Source organism: Dermacentor andersoni, chromosome 2 (assembly GCF_023375885.2).
Source record: "Dermacentor andersoni chromosome 2, qqDerAnde1_hic_scaffold, whole genome shotgun sequence".
NCBI lineage: Eukaryota > Metazoa > Arthropoda > Arachnida > Ixodida > Ixodidae > Dermacentor > Dermacentor andersoni.
This window is the reverse complement of record NC_092815.1, coordinates 179,528,032-179,547,453: the sequence shown is the minus strand read 5'-3', so window position 1 is coordinate 179,547,453 and position 19,422 is coordinate 179,528,032. Positions and strand designations below refer to the sequence as shown.

The following is a 19,422-nucleotide window of genomic DNA, read 5'->3' as shown; positions in this document are numbered from 1 at the left end:
CCACGTGTACTGGCTCACCTAATTTTTTGTTTTTAGGTGCGGAGGTTCGGTGACTCACGAAGTGGCGATACTCATTTAGCCGAACCACTGATACTGTAGTTGAGAAAGAATGTGGTTTTGAAGGATGTATCAAACTGAAATTACTAGCGTGCAGCCGTAGCTCTAGTTTCAAAAATGTTCTACCTATTGGCACTATCTCTGCTTAAAGTATCAATTGAGAAGGTTTTGCCGCTGTGGTGACCTCAGCCTCGCTTAATTATAAAGTGCCTGATAGTCTCATTAATTAAATCTGGGTAAAGATATCGATAGGCTGGCAGCTGTGACTACACATTATCGCTTCGCTAACTTTTCAGGTTTCACTAACTGCTCCTCCGGCAACGTGCTAGTAGGTGGATATGACGTCATGACAAGCACCAAGGACGCCCGTGAGAGCATCGCCTACTGCACTCAGGACAACATGCTGTTCGATGACCTCACCGTCGAAGAGCATTTAGTCTTCTTCGCTGTCGTAAGCTGCCTGTCGCCTTGGCTTACCGCATGCTGCTTGTGTAGTTCCTACCCTTCATTCGTCCCCAATTCCTCTCTTCTACTGTCACTCCAGGTTAAGGGCACTCCCTACGACGGTGTGCGGATGGAAGTCGTCACCTTGCTACACGAAACTGGCCTTATTCCGTACCGCTCGGATCTGGCGGCGACGTTGTCCCTGGGCCAACAACGACGCCTCTGCACCGCTGTGGCCATTGTGTCCAAGCCAAAGGTAGGAGCGTTTGGAAGAACCTATGTGCAAAACATAAATGCGGCATTGCACGGTATCATGCATCTCGGTGATGCACTTTAAGCCTGATCAACCTATGTATAGCGCATGCTGACGGGGAGCGATGAATGCGTAGCCACTAGAGTTATTTGCGCAGAAATAATTTCAGAATCAGAATTTTATTATTAGAAGTTGGGTCACATTACAAGTGTTTAGTATGCAGAAGGTTCGGTAATGGTTCGGATTTGCTGGTCTTCTTGCTGCCGTGAGCCCCATTTGTGAAGCATTATGATGTGCGTCAAAGAAACAATATGGACGTGAGTTGGGAGAGAAACCAGCTACTTAGTCGATCTTTCGTTGACATATGTTCATCTCAGCTGCGATCAAAATTATGATTGTTGTGCTGACATCTTTCGGCGTACGTATATCCGAAACGATAACGTGCGTAACTTCTCATCCGTTCTCGTAGATGATAAAACATTATAAAAAAAAAAACGCGCTGGAGCCAGTCCACGAGATGATTGGATGGTATTCTCCAGGTAGCACTGAAGCTAGCACAAAAACCGTGCCTTAAGTGGATATCACTGTCGTTCATATATTCACTAAGGGTTGAAATTAACTCAATGGTTCGTAACAACAGCAGTAGAGTGGTCTATCTACCACGCATGCCGGCGCTATGGGCGACAGAGGTGGCGTTCAAATTCTGAAACGCTGTCTTTGCAGTCCCGAGTACGTTATGTAAAGTTTCGTGGGGCACTGGGCTCAATATCACTGTAGCGCACCACTGAATCAAACGTTCTGAACCGTGCATAGGTGATCATCTTGGACGAGCCCACGTCTAACATGGACCCGGATGGCCGCCGAGAGATGTGGGAGTTGCTCCTTAAGATACGCCGGAGCTGCGCAGTATTTCTCACGACCCAGCATCTTGACGAAGCGGACGTGCTCGGCGACCGCATAGTGGTGATAGCCAACGGCCACATCCGGTGCGCATCACATTGTTTCGGCCATCTGGCTTGATTACAGTTCATCAGCATGCTTTTGTGAAAGTAATAAATCACACCAGGTTAGCAAGATCGTAAAGAGAAATTAATTATGAGGTTTTACGTGCCAAAACCACTTTATGATTATGAGGCACGCCGTAGTGAAAGACTCCGTAAATTTTGACCACCTGGAATTCTTTAACGTGCACCCAAATCTAAGCACACGGTTATTTTCGCCTTTCGCCTCCATCGAAACGTGGCCGCCGTGACCGGGATTCGAACCCGCGGCCTCGTGCTCAGCAGCCCAACACGATAGCCGCTGAGCAATCACGGCGGGTAGCAATATCATGCAAAGTTCATGCAAGGTTACAGCGGCGGTTCTGTGTGTCACTTTTGGTTTAACAAGTTGTCCCTATTCTAAACGTTATTTTCTTGGGGCAAGTTTTTTCTTACTTGCGCTTAATAGCACAGTTGATAACTTGACTGATAAAATTTTAATTGCATGCCACCGAAATAGATTCAGCATCCAACTGATGTAGCATAAACTGCAGCACGGAGAATCGAAAATATGAAAAACAAGCATGCCGGCGATATTCTGTGACTGTAATGGTAACAGACGTTCATACTTATGTTTTGAATTGCTGAGTGGCGTGCTGCCGTCCAAGTAATGCTTTGAGTGGCAGCACTCAGGAAGTTCTAGGCAGCCGAGTTCAAAGTCCCATCTTGCATGTTTACGTGGACGTTCCTGCGCGATATTTCTTCCGAATCTTAAACGTAGAAACTAGTCTTGAAAAACAGATTTTAAAACGAAGTCTCTTTTCGCTGTACCTCCCACTTTACGGATGTTCGCTGCTGTTTTGCCGAGTAGGCGCAACGGGAGGTCTCACGCAACGCGCTGCTGAATAAAAAAGAGGTACAGCTTAACTGATCGTGTCTTCCGAACCCAGATACTGCACCACAACATCCCTATGTTCTACTTACTAAGCTGCAGGTCGATCCATGGCATTGAGTGAGTACGAACATTACCACTCTTCTTCCCTCGTTCAAGCTAGCGCTTTGCGTCGGTTGGCTTAAGGGTCACGTCACTTAGCAACAGCTGAATTATGATAACGAGAGCATGCCAGTTTCCGCCGTTTCAATGCGATAGCGAATAAATGGGCACTCCAGGCGCATTTCTGCCCTCGCCGTCGCCATCAGGTTACTCATAATCTCCCAGGGCGACAAAATTGTCACGGCGTGCCCGATGCTGTATGTGCGAGTGAAGGCTTGCGAGGGTGACGAGGCGATCGTGGCTCAATCTTGCGCACGCAACGGTGGAAAGTGGGGAGGATGGGCGTCGCCTTCCGTCGCGCCCAAGGCTTAGGGGGTGGGGGGAGGGGGGAGGGCGCTAGCTCACTCCTGGCGGCCCGGGCACCCACGCGCGCTTGGCCGGGCTGCTGTATCTTGGAAGAGTCCGCTGGTAGAGTCCATGCTGCGTTTTTTTTTTTTTCGGCGTAGTTCGCGTTTATGCGAAAGACAGTACGAAGGCCAATTCGCTCGCTGCTGTGGACGCGTTTCCTCCCTGCAGTGTTTTCACAGCGAGTTTCCCTGGAATAGCAGCTTGGGCTTGTTTGTTTTCTGTCCTGCTGTTAACAGCGCAAAACGTACACGTTTCTCGCTGTTAAAAAAAAAAAAGACATCGCTTGTGGTGTCGTCTTCTCGTCTCGTGTCCCGTCTACGTTTTGCGATGTTAACATCAGGAGTTTCCGTAGTCATCGAGTGAGACGTGTTCATGTTAGATTGTGCGCGCGTGGCACTATCCTTGTCAATTTAGTTAGTATGCCGATGTTTACAGGTTTATACGGCCTATAAAGCTACTGTCCTGCCTTCGTATAGCTGTCCACTAATTTGCTATCGCAGTCGATGCTTCGCCTTCCAGGCGAAACTGCGACATTTTTTTTTCCTTCGCGGCAGCTTGTGATTTCAGGCAATATGCGACAATAAACCGCATTTGCACTCGGCCTCAACTAGGAATGTCGCAGTGTTCCTTCGAACGAATAAAATGATCCAATTATGTCATTGTTGTCAATTACGACAACGAGCCCATCTCGTCGTCGTCAAGCTGTTGTTGTTGTCGTGCCGTGGTGTTCCCATTGTCGTCACACATGCACAGTCGCGTCACAAGCTTTTGCTGGCATCGCATTGTGTTCCACTAATGTACATTGCCGTCTGGTAATACTGTGCGCAAATCTAAACGATGCTTGTGGCCTCCGAGGTGGCACCGGCGCACCTTTCACTAGGAGACGCAAAATGTGTACGGGTGAGATCACGGAGGCCACGCTTGGCTAAGTGTCCAGGTGCATGCAAAAGGCTACTCATGACACTTGTTTCCACAGTGCCTTTGAATCCGCAAAATTTGATTTTTGCAACACACCACATGGACGCTTGTACATGTCAGGGAGTCGTGGACAATACTCTCCAGCCGCGAAAGGTCATATGATCACTGCGCGCGTTTGTGCTACCACACGGGACCTGATGTGATCTTGAACCGCGATGATTACCGATTGCAATTCTCCGGGAAAATTTTGGCTGTGTTCGATTTCGTGTTCAACCTCTGATGTAACAGGAGATCCCTCGCTTTTTGTGTAATTTCTCATAGCTTGCACTGTGCACGCCCCCAATAAGCGAAGACGATTGCAGAAGCAGTTTGTTACAATGACAAAAGGCTCAAAGATAAGCGCATCAAAAACGTATTTTTCGGCATCTTTCATGACTTGCATCTCTGAACATGCTTTCTTAATATGCACAGCGAGTCTTCAAAACACGATGACACTGTAGCAATAATTATCTCCAACATAGTTTGTGGATGCAAATATTAAACTTAATATCATTTTTAAGTCCAGAGGGTCCCTACGCACTACATGGCCTCCCCAGCTCTATATGTCGCTGCTAACGCCAACTAGAATACCCGCTATCCCCGTTTGCTCTCTGATCCACACCCCTCTGTTCCTGTCTCTTAACGTTGCGTCTAACATTTTTCGCTCCATCGCTCTTTCCGCGGTCCTTGTTCTTAAGCTTCTTTCTTAACCTCGAAGTTTCTGTTTCTGCGCCGTACGTTACTACCGCTATAATATAAAGATGATGCACTTTGCTTTATAAGGATAGCGATAAGCTCTCAGCAATGTTCTTGTGATGCCTGCCGTGCGCTCTCCTACCCATTTTCATTCTTCTGTAAGCTTCCTTCTCACGGCCAGGGTCGCATGTGAGTATTTCACCTAGATAAGCTTACTCCTGCACACATTCTCGAGGCTGACGGCCGATCACGAATTCCTGTTCGCTTGCGAGCCTGTGTGACATTATTTTCGTCTTCTGCATATTAATCTTCAACCCCACTCTTATTTCGCGGTTAAGGCCCCCAATCTATAGTTGCAATTATCCACAGTATTGCTCAGCAAGACAAGGCCATCTACCTGCAAACCGATCCGTTGATCCTCCGTTCTAATCTTTCCCAGTCTAATAGTTTGAATACTTCTAAACATACAGTGTTTAGAATTATTCAGTGTTTAGAAGTATACATACAGTTTAGAAACATACAGTGTTTAGAAGTATACATACAGACATGATATCCGCATTGCGCAGATCATGTCTCCTTGTCTGACCCTTTTCTTGGCAGGTATTTTTCCTTTCACTTTTCTTGTGGAGAATTAGGGTAGCTGTGGAGTCTTTGCAGATATTTGCCGAGGTAATCACGTATGCTTCCTGTACTCTCCTATTACGCAATGCTTCCATTTCCGGCCACGGCGGCCGCATTAAGATGGGGGCGAAATGCGAGAACACCCGTCTACTTAGATTTAGGTGCACGTCAAAGTACCCCATGTGGTCCAAATTTCCGGAGCCTCGACCCCCCCCCCCCCCCCCACTGCAGCGCGCCTCAAAATCAGATAGTGGTTTCGGCACAAAAAAAACTTCATAATTAAATTTTTGATTACTGCTGGTATCTCTACTGAATCAAATGCCATTTCACATTCTATGTAAGCCATATAGAGAGGTTGGTTGTATTCCGCGGCTTTATCGATTCTATGACTGATAGCATGCATGGGGAGGGGGGGGGGGGGTCCATTGTATAATGCCCCTTGTGAAGCCAGCCTGTTCGCTTGGTGTACTCAAGTGTTGCCCTGATTCCATGATTCTATTGGAAATTGCCTTGGTGAATATTTTACGCAATACTGAAAGCAAAACCGTACCTCCATAATGGGCCTATAATTCTTCAGTTCTTTAATGTTTCCCTTCTTAGGGAGGAAGACGTCACTTAACATACCTTTTCGTCTGCCGTGCATGTTTGAAAACCTAAAAGAGAATCTCGTTTATCTTTCAGTTGTGCCGGCTCGCCAACCTTCCTAAAGCAGCGATTCGGCACGGGCTACCGGATGCTAATCCATAAGCTCCCCAAGTGCGACGTGGATAACATCGAGACGCTTCTGCGAAAGTATGCGCCCAAGGCGAGACTGCAGAGCGACTCCATCAACGAGGCCGTCTTCCTCTTGGGCCAAATAGTCTCCACTAAAGGCATCGTCACTATGTTCCGTGTGAGTTCAACTAGCGTCAACACGCATTTCAGTAGAACCTTGACTGATTAATTCATTAAACGGTCGAATATTTGATTGAAGAATTCATTCACTCATTCATTGAGTTGAATGCTACAAAACACTCAGGCTACGAAAGCACCGGCGCTTACCACTCTGCATTATTTTGACCGCGTAATCTTTTTTTTAACACGCTGTTGGAATCGCACCGCTGGCACGAGTTGTTGCAATCTCAGCGCAGCGCTGACGCCCGTTGTTGCAAATGGGTCGCAAGCCCCGAGGGTAGCGTTGGCCTGGCGGCCTGGGGCACAACTGGAAGCATCCGAAGGTCCCGGCAAAGCATGAGTCGACTGGTAACAGAACAACTTGTTTATTCTAACATCGCAAAAGAGCGGGCGGTCAGGTCGACCGAAGTGGAGAGACGGGAGAGCACGTAACTCAACGGAAGAAATCGGAGCCTCTCTCCCGGCGTCCGGGGGCAGCTGCTCTTATACTCTCGGAGTTGAGGGCAAGAGGAAAGCCTCGTGACGAGACCACGTGACGGCGGGGCACGGACGAGCTGAGAGACAAGTTGAGACGAGTGTAGTGACGCATCCGCCTTGCCGGCGCCGGACAGACCTCCTCGCTTCACACTTGGGAAGCTCCTCTCCCCGGCTGCCGCGCTTTGACAAGCGTGGGCACACACACGCACACACGAAGACACGCGGCACTGAAACACGCCTGGACGCGCTTGGCGGGGAGGCTTTGCGGCAGCTCCGAACGGGCCAAAATGTCCGCCGCTTTGAACGAAGCCCCGGCGTCCGTTGCATCCGCGCCGGCTATACCGCGCGTCGTAGGCGAAACGTAACAGACCGCCCCACCGGGGGAAGGAGATCCCGATGGTCAGGGGACTGCATCCGCTGTCCGGAGGGATGTCGCTTGATGATGCTCATAACCGAAGTCGGTCGTCCTTCGGCGTTTCTTGAGCTCAGCGCACAGAGAAGGCCTCGTTTTCTCGTTCAGGTTAACACAGGACACTGCAAAGTGACTTCGGGAGAGTTGACATTTTTGTGCTCGTTCCCGGCAAGCGTTAGAACTACGCCGAAACTCAACCGCTCAGTCCGCAAGCACGGCACAACCCTCACTAAGCCCTGCCAGGCTCTTTCCCCTTTTATACTACTGCCTAGTTCCTTACAGTAGTTTTGCAGCACTCAGAACACATCCACAAATTGAAAAATTGCACTAGAAAGCACATCACTTTGAAACACTACACAAAAGCAATATGTTAAAAATCCTGCCTCAGGAAGAAAAACATCAGTAACAAACAAATTTGAGGCTGATTCCCACGTTAGGGGCTTCGACTTAAGCCATCGGCGTTACCGTTGAGACTCCCCTTTTTGTAACGCACCTCAAAGGAATGTTGTTGCAAAGCGAGGCTCCAGCGCAGGAGGCGGCCATTTGTGGAAGAGATGGTCTGCAGCCATTGGAGAGGGCAGTGATCCGTCTCGAAGCATGCGAAGCGGAGAACGCAGCGAGCGACCGTACACTAGCTCAGCTGGCGAAAACCCCGTAGCCGCATGCGGCGCGGTCCTTAATGCAAACATCACCCCAGGCAGACACAGCTCCCAGTCAGTTTGTTGTTCAAAACACAATTCTCTCAACACGCGCTTCATGACGGAGTGGAGCATTTCAACGGAATTCGACTGTGGGTGGTACACTGAGCTGTGTAACAGCTTTACCCCGCACCTTTCGAGAAAGGCTGTCGTCAAAGCGCTCGTAAACACCGTGCCCTGATCTGACTGGATTTCCGCAGGAAAGCCAACTCGCGCAAATATGGACAGTAGTGCATTGACTATCTCAACTGAGCTGAGTTCTTTAAGCGGCACTGCTTCAGGGAACTTTGTCCCTGGGCAGATCACAGTCAAAATGTGTCTGTACCCCGTGGCTGTTACCGGCAGAGGTCCCACTGTATCAATAACGAACCGTCTAAAAGGCTCCGTAATGATAGGTACCAACTTCAACGGCGCCCTCGATTTGTCCCCTGGTTTGCCCACCCGCTGACAGGTGTCACATGTCCTCACAAAGTGGTCTGCGTCCCGAAAACACCCTGGCCAATAGTACTCTTGCAAGAGACGGTCCTTAGTTTTCTTAACTCCTAGGTGTCCGGACCACGAACCCCCATGCGACAAGCGCAACAGATCCTGACGGTAGCACTGAGGCACGATCAGCTGATCGAACTCCACTCCCCTGCGGTCTAGATACTTCCGGTACAGGACCCCACCTCTTTCCACAAAACGAGCATTTTTCTTGGCGATACCTTCCTTGACATTGCAGCGTATGTTCTCTAGGCTGCCATCCTTTTTTTGCTCGGCTATCAAAGCCGACCGGCTGACTTTTAGCAACCTATTAAGTCCGTCTGACGTAGGCGCGATGAGCAAATCTGCAGATAGCTCTTCTAACTTTCCCGCATCGGGAATTTCCTCTCCAGTATCTGGTGCCTTTAACGCTACAGGCTCAATTTTATTCAGTTCGGGCGTGCTCTGAATATCAGCTTGCTGCGCCTCTGACCCTTTTTCATTGTTCGACAACGTCGGCCCCGTAACTACCGCCTTTGCAGCGAGCTCCCGAACCTTCGATCTGGTTAAGGCCTGAACGCTAGCCTCACCAAACAAAAGCCCCTTCTCGCGCAGGAGGTGATCGGACCTGTTCGAAAATAGGTACGGGTACTGGGGGGGCAGCATAGATGACACTGCGGCCTCCGTCTCAAGCGCTCCGAAAGGTCCTTCAATAAGCACTTTTGCTACGGGCAGACACACGCTATGAGCTTCCACGGCTTGCTTGATCCATGCGTACTCGCCCGTGAACATATCGGGTTCTACGTAAGAGGGGTGAACTACATCCATCGTAGCTGCGGAATCGCGAAGCACTCGGCACTCTTTCCCGTTCACGAGGAGGTCTCGCATGTAAGGCTCGAGAAGCTTCATGTTCTCGTCAGTGCTGCATAATGACAAAAACACGACTTTTGTTTTTGTTTCTGGACACTGCGCCGAAAAGTGACCCGGCTTCTGGCACGTATAACACACGCGCGCTTGCCTCGCCTCGAACCGCTTTCTGCGTTCGGCTTCGGCTGCCGCCGTCTCCTTACGTTCGGTCGGACACTGCGCCGAAAAGTGACCCGGCTTCTGGCACGTATAACACACGCGCGCTTGCCTCGTCTCGAACCGTTTTCTCATGGGTGTGAACTTTGGCCTCTCAAACTTGGAGCCAAATTCACCCTTTTGACCGTCCTTAGCTCCGCGAGCCCGACGCGTCACAAACTCCTCGGCTAGCTCAGCGGCTCTAGCCACCGTACTAACGTCTGGCCTATCCAAGACCCAGTACCGCACGTTCTCAGGTAACCGACTATAAAACTGTTCCAGCCCGAAACACTGCAGAACTTTCTCGTTGTCACCAAACGCTTTCTCTTCTTTGAGCCACTCCTGCATGTTTGACATTAGCCTGTAGGCAAACTCTGTATATGACTCACTTCTGCCTTTCTCATTTTCCCGAAACTTCCGACGGAACGCCTCCGCTGACAGCCTGTACTTTTTTAGCAGACTCGATTTCACTTGGTCGAAATCCTCTGCCTCCTCTCTCTTCAAGCGAGCGACTACGTCGGCCGCCTCGCCGGGTAGCAAAGTGAGCAAGCGCTGTGGCCACGTTTCCCGAGAGAACCCCTGCTTCTCGCACGTTCGCTCAAAGTTCACCAGGAACAAACCAATGTCCTCTCCAAGCTTAAACGGCCGCATCAAATCAGTCATTTTGAACGATACTCGTTCTCCTGCACCGTGTGCCTGACTTCCATTACGAGCGCGTTCCATCTCTACCTCGAGACGCTTCATTTCCAAAGCGTGTTGACGGTCGCGCTCTTCTTTTTCTTTCTGCTCTTTTCGTTCGCGCTCATCTTTCTCTTTCTGTTCTTTAAGTTCACGCTCCTGTCTCTCTTTCTGTTCTTTAAGTTCACGCTCCTGTCTCTCTTTCTGTTCTTTAAGTTCACGCTCCTGTCTCTCTTTCTGTTCTTTAAGTTCGCGCTCCTGTCTTTTTGCCCTCTCCTCAATGGTCTCAAGGCATTCCGACAGCTCGTCATCCTCCGCTTCTAACTCAAGAATAGCCCTTAGCAGTTCTGGTTTTCTGAGTTTTTCTGAGACATCCAGACCCAACTCTCTTGCAAGCTCCAGCAATTTCGGTTTGCGCAACGACTTCAAATCCATGGCTGCTCTGAATGCTGCTTTCTCTACTGCCTACTATTGTCTTGCCGCAAACTAACCCGGCAGCAACGACAACCACAATTACCAGCTCTGTTTCTGACACTAACAAAAGCCTGGCAAAACTCAGAAGAAGAAAGTCCCGCACTCACCAAACCTCGCAGCCAAGAATTCAGCGCAGTCGTTCCGCTGCAGGCAACCAGCCATCACACAGGGCTCGTTGCACTGCTCCCGGATGGTCGTTGTGCTGCTCAGCATACAGTCAACCGCATCTCTTCGCTGCTGGCCTCCGTTGTCGCGATCTCACCGCTACCAGCCAGTTGTTGTAATCGCACCGCTGGCACGAGTTGTTGTAATCTCAGCGCTGACGCCCGTTGTTGCAAATGGGTCGCAAGCCCCAAGGGTAGCGTTGGCCTGGCGGCCTGGGGCACAACTGGAAGCATCCGAACTTCCCGGCAAAGCATGAGTCGACTGGTAACAGAACAACTTGTTTATTCTAACATCGCAAAAGAGCGGGCGGTCAGGTCGACCGAAGTGGAGAGACGGGAGAGCACGTAACTCAACGGAAGAAATCGGAGCCTCTCTCCCGGCGTCCGGGGGCAGCTGCTCTTATACTCTCGGAGTTGAGGGCAAGAGGAAGGCCTCGTGACGAGACCACGTGATGGGGGGGCACGGACGAGCTGAGAGACAAGTTGAGACGAGTGTAGTGACGCATCCGCCTTGCCGGCGCCGGACAGACCTCCTCGCTTCACACTTGGGAAGCTCCTCTCCCCGGCTGCCGCGCTTTGACAAGCGTGGGCACACACACACACACGCACACACGAAGACACGTGGCACTGAAACACGCCTGGACGCGCTTGGCAAGGAGGCTTTGCGGCAGCTCCGAACGGGCCAAAATGTCCGCCGCTTTGAACGAAGCCCCGGCGTCCGTTGCATCCGCGCCGGCTATACCGCGCGTCGTAGGCGAAACGTAACAACGCAAAACATACCACATGAAAGTTTTTGCATACCGCCTGTAGCATAATGCAGCTCCAGCGTCCAGAATCAAGCCTGTGAGATTGTACTTCGCAACTGAAGTCGTTGAAAAATGGTATCCCGAAAGTCAGCTTCAGTAATCCGTACGCCGCTTCTTTGCCTCTCGGATCTTTTCCTTGGCTTGACCGTGGTGAAAGTTAGTGTTTAAACTCTAGCCTCTCCTGTTCGAATGCGTGTAAAATGCGGGAATATATTCAGCTGCTACACATATTGGAGCAAGATATGTTACATTTAAGAAACATTGAGCGGTGTAAATGTTGAAAGCTTATTTTCTTTATAGGAACCACCTGGCCAAAATGCCAACATATCTTTCTTTTCTCTTAGTGAGAACTCGGAGTTTACAGTTCTGTAAGTGGACAACAATACATACATCACCACTCTGGAATGCAGATCTGCAAGGCCCCTATAGGATACAAAATCATTTCGTGTATGCGTAGCTTACCCTACACTCAGCTAAAGTGAATTTGTAAAATCTTGGTCACCCAATCTAAGACTATCCTCCCAAGCACAAAGGTATGTCAACTTACTTTTTCGCCTTGAATTATCTACAAGCGTTTCGAACAAAATGTCGTTATCCGCTTTCCTAACGAACTAAAGGCGTGGAAGACATGCCGCCTTATTTATTCCGACGTTAGTGATATTTTCTAATAAACTTTTCCGCTTCATTCAATAGCCTACATACAGCAATTGGTACCAGTTTGTTTTGAATGCATGACCTTTTTTTTTTCACATGGTTTGAACTGTTGCTTCATGGATGTACAGTCGCGTGCAATCTGAGCTGTAACATGGTGTACGTGCAGAAAAGGGCCTCAAGACTGAACGGCGGCGCCTGCATACGAAAACGTGGTGTAATAAATACGAGCAATTGTAAGGGTGTTCAGTCCTCCAGTTATTCGCGTGTCGCGGCCGCCGTACGGTTTTGGTGTCCTTTTGAACATGGGCTACCGTGCTGCAGCTCATATTGCATGCGACTGTACTTCTGCGCGTCGCAACACTAATATAGATGCACTTTATGTCCGTGATAATAAACCTGCTGTAAGGGCTTTAACGTGACTGAACTGAACATGTATTTCGATAGAACTAGCCAAAGATGAAGCTGTTTTCCATTTGTACGTGGGCAACAAGTTATGTTCGCCGGGTCATGCCACATATTATTCAGCAAATGATGTGGAAGACTTATCACCCGTGAACCGAGTTACTTTATTGTCTATCCTCCCAAACTACGGCATCGCTTCACGCCCCTACAATGAGCCAGGCTGGAACGCCCAGAGTACTCACTGTTGTACGTCATACACCCATCGTGCCGATTCTATACGTCCATGAATTCCCCAGCATCCCAGAATGCAGTTTTTCATTTTCCTTTCATAGTAGTAATATCTCGCTACTCCGTCGCTCCTCTAGACAATGATTTGGCCATTACGTGCGAGCCCACAGCGTAAGTTATCTTCGTCTTAATCCGGCTGTGACAGCAACTCGCTTACTGTTTTCTGAATTCATGTCGCTTCCTTTTGTTTTACTTAGGTCAAAACCTAGCTTCCACTTTCCCTGCCCAAATGACACTATGCGCTTCAAGGTATCTTGCCCATTCATTGCTGTCAGAACGAACACTCACAATTTCCCCCAAATTGCATTCAACAGAGCCAAATTATGAGAAGCGGTGACAAGGTACATATTGTCATATTGAATAGCTCTTTGTAGCGTACGAAACAGGGAGAGTAAATTACTGTTCACGTTTTAGGACATCGAGAAGCAGAGCAAGGCCTTGGGCATCGAATCGCTCGGCATGACGGTGACGTCGCTGGAAGACGTGCTCATCCGCGTCGGCGAAGAGCACCACCTGCAGCACCAGAAACATACGGAACTCAGCAAGGATGAGGCGTCCATGATCGAAACCAAGGGTTAGTTCTTGCTCAGCGCAGACTTTATCCGCAGCCATAGGAGGTCGTGCGCAGGCTGTTGCTCACCGAGAAACCGACAACTGGACGGACTCGTAGTATAGCGCTTTCCTTGCAACAGTTTTCGTTCGCAAACGAAAAATGCGGAGAAGGAACGTGACAACACAGGCTTCAATGTCCTACAAGCAAACAGACAAATGTAAGACAGAATGTACAGTCGAAATGTAACTACTAAACACGCCGAAGCACCCGTCGCCAACCTGATTTCAATTCTTTACCTGTAAAGTGCATCCACGGTTAGCTTACGTGAACGTGGCACAAATGCATCGTTTTCGGAAACTTTTCGGTATCCTGAGATGTCCCTCTGAATTTCCCACAAAAACATAAAAAAACATACTTTAACCAAAGTGTTGAATTTACTGTCCCTTATGTAAATTAGAGCATACTCGGAAACAAAACAGACATTTGCTAGCTTTTTCAGTGCTATAGGTTCATTACGGCCAACACTGTTCATCTCCCCTTTAATATTCCAAGCTGTAATTGCTTTCTACACAGTTCACAACAACCATAATAATGACGCTCCTTTGCGCCTAGGACCGCACTCCGAAACAGCTTTCAGAATGTTTGAAACGTTCACTCACCCTTTCAAGGCGGTACGGAAACCAGAACACTCGTACTCATACTGATACATACTCATAACCATACTCACGCCCTCATACTCGCCGTCACGACTTCTTGTCAAAAAGCCATATGCTGCTGCTGAAGCACATGCGCAGTGCTGACCCTCGAGTGGACTACAAACGCCTTTCGTGAGTGCAGGCACCTCTATAAGCATCAGGCAGACAAGTGTGCGTCCACAACAGTAGTGCGGCCACAAACACCACGCTTGAGCTCACGTCACACTAGCGACTGGCTGTTTTTGGAGCATGCTAGGCTGGACTTCACAGTGAAGGAGCCATGATGAAACCGGAGGTGCCAACAAGCAAGCTTCTGTATAAAAACGACCGAAGCCAAGCTGGGATAGTCTGTCTACGAGTTAAAGCTTAAGTTCTATGTATGTGTCGTTTTATAACGTACTTCACTAAGGATCTACACACCTGTTTTCGACAGTCCCTCTCAAGCGCAATAATAGCTAACATATTGTAAAAAGCCCTACGTCCTCGTCTAATAGGAGCAGCAGGGTAACAGTGCTTCTGGGGAATTACTCTTTCTAGAGTCGCATGCATCGGACGGCAGACGCTCATTTCACCGAGTACGCCCAGATGAAATGTTTCAGCGGGAAAATTGATCCCCTAGATATATTTACGAAGCGGTAAAATGCCATAAAATATATGACTAATAGAAGAGAAAGCCAGAGCATGCAAAGTACGACTAGGATCTTCTGCATCATCCTAAAATCATATTTAAATGCAAGGTTGGCCACCTTTATCAATTGTCAACCTGACAAGAGGCTGACCCACGTGCTTCTTGTGCTTAATATTTTTGGCGCGAAAGCGTAATCGTGTTGCTTATTGACAAACTTGCGTATATAGCTGCCAATGCGGGGCTCAGGGGGAGTGAACTCTCGTGTGTGCCGGGCGCAACACTGTCACGTGTCATCTAATGAGAAGCACAAAGACAATTGTGTTCGTCTTCAGAATACTTGCGTGCAAGGCGCTCCGCAAGTCTGTGCCACGTCTCACGCGTACACCAGCAGTAACGTGCTTCCAATAACACTGCATCTTATGTGTAAACTCGTCTAAGTTTCTTTTTGTTTTGTTTTTTGGTTTTTTGGTATTGCGGCTTATCGCGCAAGAAACCACAAGACACGATACAGGAACATGTACAAAGAAGGTGTAATGTTTTTAATTTGGTGTTCACTCCATACCTCATAAAGAACATTATTTACCGACAACACGCGCCTTCTTCGAAACCAGCTGCTAACCTACTTTTTTGTGCAGAGCAACGAATTCCCCTTTTCAGAGCTTAAACCTCAATTTAAAGCGCCGGTCTTCTCTGTGTGCAGAGTCCTTAGTCAACGTGATGGCGAACACGGTGTCCTCAAACCCGGGGCCCGCGGGCCGCATGTGGGCGATGTTCTGCAAGCGAGCCATTTGCGTCTCTCGGCAGCTGAAGGTGCCGCTGTTCAGTTGGCTGCTGCCTATGATGCTGCTCTGGCTGCTGTTCACCTTCGAGGGCGTAGCACTGTACCGCAGCGAAGTTGTCACCCAACATGTGGGCAATACGCTCTCCTACACCTTCATCGAGCTGGTCGGCAAGGCCAACGTAAGAAGTTTTTTTTTTTTCTTCACGTGGTCCACTAGGCAGCACATCCTCTGCCTTGGAGAGCTGGAGGCACCCCATTTATTTTTGCTTCGCTAGTGCCACATTGGGGATCTTTCGGTAGATAAGAAAGACTGTACAAGCACATCTGAGGACGGACTGCGACATTGCCTCGCCACCGCTGCTGCCACTTTTCGCTGTGCACGGCCGTGCGCATATTTTGGGTTTAATCGTGACCTCCTTTTACCACAGTTGTTCGCGGCTTCGTACAGGGACTTAGCTTGCACAGGGTTCTTTGCATTCAAATCAATTCCTTTCATAGGTTGTAGTATCAATTCATTTCGTCGAGTTCGCGATCTCCGCGATAGTGTGAGGCAGTGGCTTCGTGTGAGACACATAATGACGTGTCCTCTGGCTTAGCAGTGCAATGCCATAACCCCTAAGCCACCACGGCGCGTGTCAATGCATTTTCTCAAAAGTTTGAGGAAGGATACCTCAAAGGTGGAGCTAAACTCAGACCGAACTCGTACGGATTTTCGTTCGTAAGTACTCTTAACATATATGTTAACAATGTTCACACGCGTGCAATATGGCCTGCATCAGACTGGCAGGCATTTGCTCTAACTAACGATTCTAGAAGAAACGTTTTGTAAATACTGCCTATGTCTGCGCTAATTTGATGCATTTTGAGTACGGACCAGTTTCGATTCAGCGAAAGCAACTGTGCACTAAGTCTAGCGTATTATGCAAGTCTTCTATACGGTACACTACCGTTAAGAACTCGAAGGAACCATGAAAATCTGTTCCTCTTATGGAAGTTAGTCTTAATAGAATTATTCCGCAATACTAAAGTTTCCACTTTAGCTGATAGACCGTAATACTATGAACAGTAATAACTGAAATAGCATTAAAACAAAGGTAAATGAAATAGACATTCATTGTATTTGTGTCGTTGAAGTGTAGCTTTAGGCACCCTTGTTTAATGAGCGCTTCAAAAATTTATTCTTACCACTGCTCTTCAAACATGCGCCCTGTCCTAAATGCCGGCAGTTTACATAAATTGCTACAAATGTTTTAGTACAGTGATGTTGGCTAAAAATGTTTATCCAAGCCAATGGCGGTTGCATCATGTGCGAGCTCCGCTAGTTCAGGTAGGTTTGCGCATTAAAAGCCGGCAGAGCCAGCTTGAATGTTTTCTCAAATTAATGTTTCTATGGAGTCAGCTTTGCAGATGTCGACGTCACCATTGACGTGGATTTATAGCTGTTTATGTCTGTAGAAACACCATATTCTTATCGTGTAGCTAGCAGAGTCGGCTCTTCTAGGTCTACCGATACGTGCTTTGTACTGAGTGCAGTTACAGGCGTCAGTAGCGGCTGTGAAAGTTAGGCTTAACATTTTTCGCTCTTAGTTTTAAGCGGTTTTCTTTCTAGCTTTTTTTTTTATTGGAGCTATGCGTAACAAACATTCTTGCATAAGCGATCAATGAACAGCCATCTTCCAGCGCGTCGTCCAACTTCTTTTTTCTTTTTTCAGGGCTTCGCCCAAGTTACGCAAGATGGAGCGTTTTACATTGAGTACGTCCAGCCCATGTTACACCCGGATACCACCCACGTAGACATCCTCCTGCCCGACCAAAACGTGGAAGATTTACTCCTTAGCATAGGGAACGATGATTTGCGTCAGTACGTCTTCAGGACGCACTTCGTACTGCAGCTGCTGGAACAAGGGAGGTACGCTCTTTACGTCACGATACCGCAAACATGCGCGTTCAAGACCCGAATAGCGCAAACACGGAAAGCGACAGAAATTGTAGTTCACTAAACTGTTCCTAGAACGCCATTTTGCATTATCCTTGTGAGCAGCCGAGTTTACGGGGTGCGCGATCTCAGAAAAATACAGCATATTTCCTGAGCACGGGCACGTGGCCCGGACTTGTGGGTGTTTTATAGTTGTATCTAGATGCATGTCTTGTACTACCTTGTCGGCTGGAAGCCGCAAACTTTTCACGCAGAGTTACAGCAACTTTTCACCGCAAACTTTCTGCGGGGACTGTACAGGTCGGCACAAATTTATCTGGAACACAAAAGCTGCATCCTAACTGCATCCCCGCGCACTCTCTTGTCCTCGAGGGCAAGCTATAAACGGCACAATGCATTCGCACAGGCTGGCGCAGATAGCCCTCTCACACCTTTGGATCTGTTTCTTTACACCTGAGCATCGATCGCTGCTACTGCTGCTGAACGCCGACTACCGCGATGGCGCTGATAGCGTATCGCCGCAATTGCTTGTGTCACGGGGGCGTGTGTATATAGTGGCGCATTCGAGCCAATTAGGTTCAGCCTCCACAAACAGCTGCACGCTGTATAGCTAGTATCAGCTCCGTCAGTCTAGCAAGTGTACAGCGCAGAGGGGCTGCGGTGAATGGACAAAGGAACTGACCGTCGTGCGCAAGCTGGCTATCAGCACTGGGCCGAGTGCATGAGCGATCTAGTTTCTTCCTCCTCGAGGCCGCTACGGGGCATCGATATAGAATTCGGCCACAGCTCCTATCTTCTAAATGCTTCTTTCTGTCCGCACATGTACTTACATCGTCGTTTAATATTGATTCAACCACAACAAACCTAAGTTAAGGACAAGAAATGTCGGCGCAGTGGCGCTTTAGGGAGACATCTATTAAAAAAATATACGATTCGGGTCATCGTACCAATATAAGAGACATATGAACACAGGAATACTAATGTGTTGGGCTGCTTAGCACGAGGTCACGGGATCGAATCCCGCCCACGGCGGCCGCATTTCGATGGGGGCGAAATCCGAAAACACCCGTGTGCTTAGATTCAGGTGCACGTTAAAGAACCCCAGGTAGTCGAAATTTCTGGAGTCCTCCACTACGGCGTGCCTCATAATCAGAAATTGGTTTTGGCGCGCAAAACCCCATAATTAAAAAAAATACTAATAAGGCAATGCTAGGCCTAACCATGCGCAACCCTGCTAAGCTGAAACGTTTTGTCGTTCCGCGGCCACTGTGCCTTCGCAGGACGGTGCTCTGGTACAACGGCGAGATTCAGCACGTGGCTCTACTAGTCCTGACGCTATTCAACAACGCACGTCTGCGCTACGTCTCTGGCAAAAACGACGCCCTGTTCAACTTCGAGGTGACGGTGCTCGACTACGGCGTCAATATAGCCGCCGATGACGTGGAGGAGGAGAAGAGCCCAGGCGCTTACCGCGAGCTGCTGCCCAAGGTGCTCCGCTCCATCTTCTTTCCCATGGTGTCCAGCCTGATGTGCAGCAATTTTGTGCTTTTCCCCATCACCGAGAGGGCGTCGCAGGTAGGACATGAGAGAACAATAGTGACGTGCGTCTGTTCTCGTAGCTGTATGCGCCGCGTAGAGTTGCCCACAAAAGCCACAAGAGGAAGGAATCCATGGGACTGCGATCGTTTCATTGCCATGAGAATGACGCTTAGTACATGGACTTCTCTAACCTTCGTACTTGGAGCTTCAACCATTCTTGAAATCGTTTGTGGAAGAGAAAGCGCAGTATTACGTTTTATGTTTCTATATTCCCAAGCACATATAGTTTCCTAAAGGCAGCAAAGAAATTAACCTCAGCCCACATGCGCAATCATTGTGTATTGTTGGATTTATAGGAAGTTTTTGGTATAGTGTTCCGGTTGTTTACGTTGACGCATGCAAAACGGTT

General features: G+C 48.7%; 1 protein-coding gene across 1 annotated transcript in view; it reads left to right on the top strand.

Annotated features, from left to right (window-relative positions):
* Positions 1 to 3,973: 3,973 nt before the first annotated feature.
* LOC126540857 (phospholipid-transporting ATPase ABCA3-like) overlaps positions 3,974 to 19,422 on the top strand; it is a 48,419-nt gene continuing 32,970 nt past the window's right edge. Inside the window, exons 1-7 of the mRNA XM_055076419.2 lie at positions 3,974 to 4,036; positions 4,971 to 4,978; positions 6,092 to 6,302; positions 13,296 to 13,455; positions 15,458 to 15,717; positions 17,251 to 17,447; positions 18,755 to 19,049. Coding sequence (XP_054932394.2) covers positions 3,974 to 4,036; positions 4,971 to 4,978; positions 6,092 to 6,302; positions 13,296 to 13,455; positions 15,458 to 15,717; positions 17,251 to 17,447; positions 18,755 to 19,049 — 1,194 coding nt within the window. The remainder of the gene's footprint in view (positions 4,037 to 4,970; positions 4,979 to 6,091; positions 6,303 to 13,295; positions 13,456 to 15,457; positions 15,718 to 17,250; positions 17,448 to 18,754; positions 19,050 to 19,422) is intronic.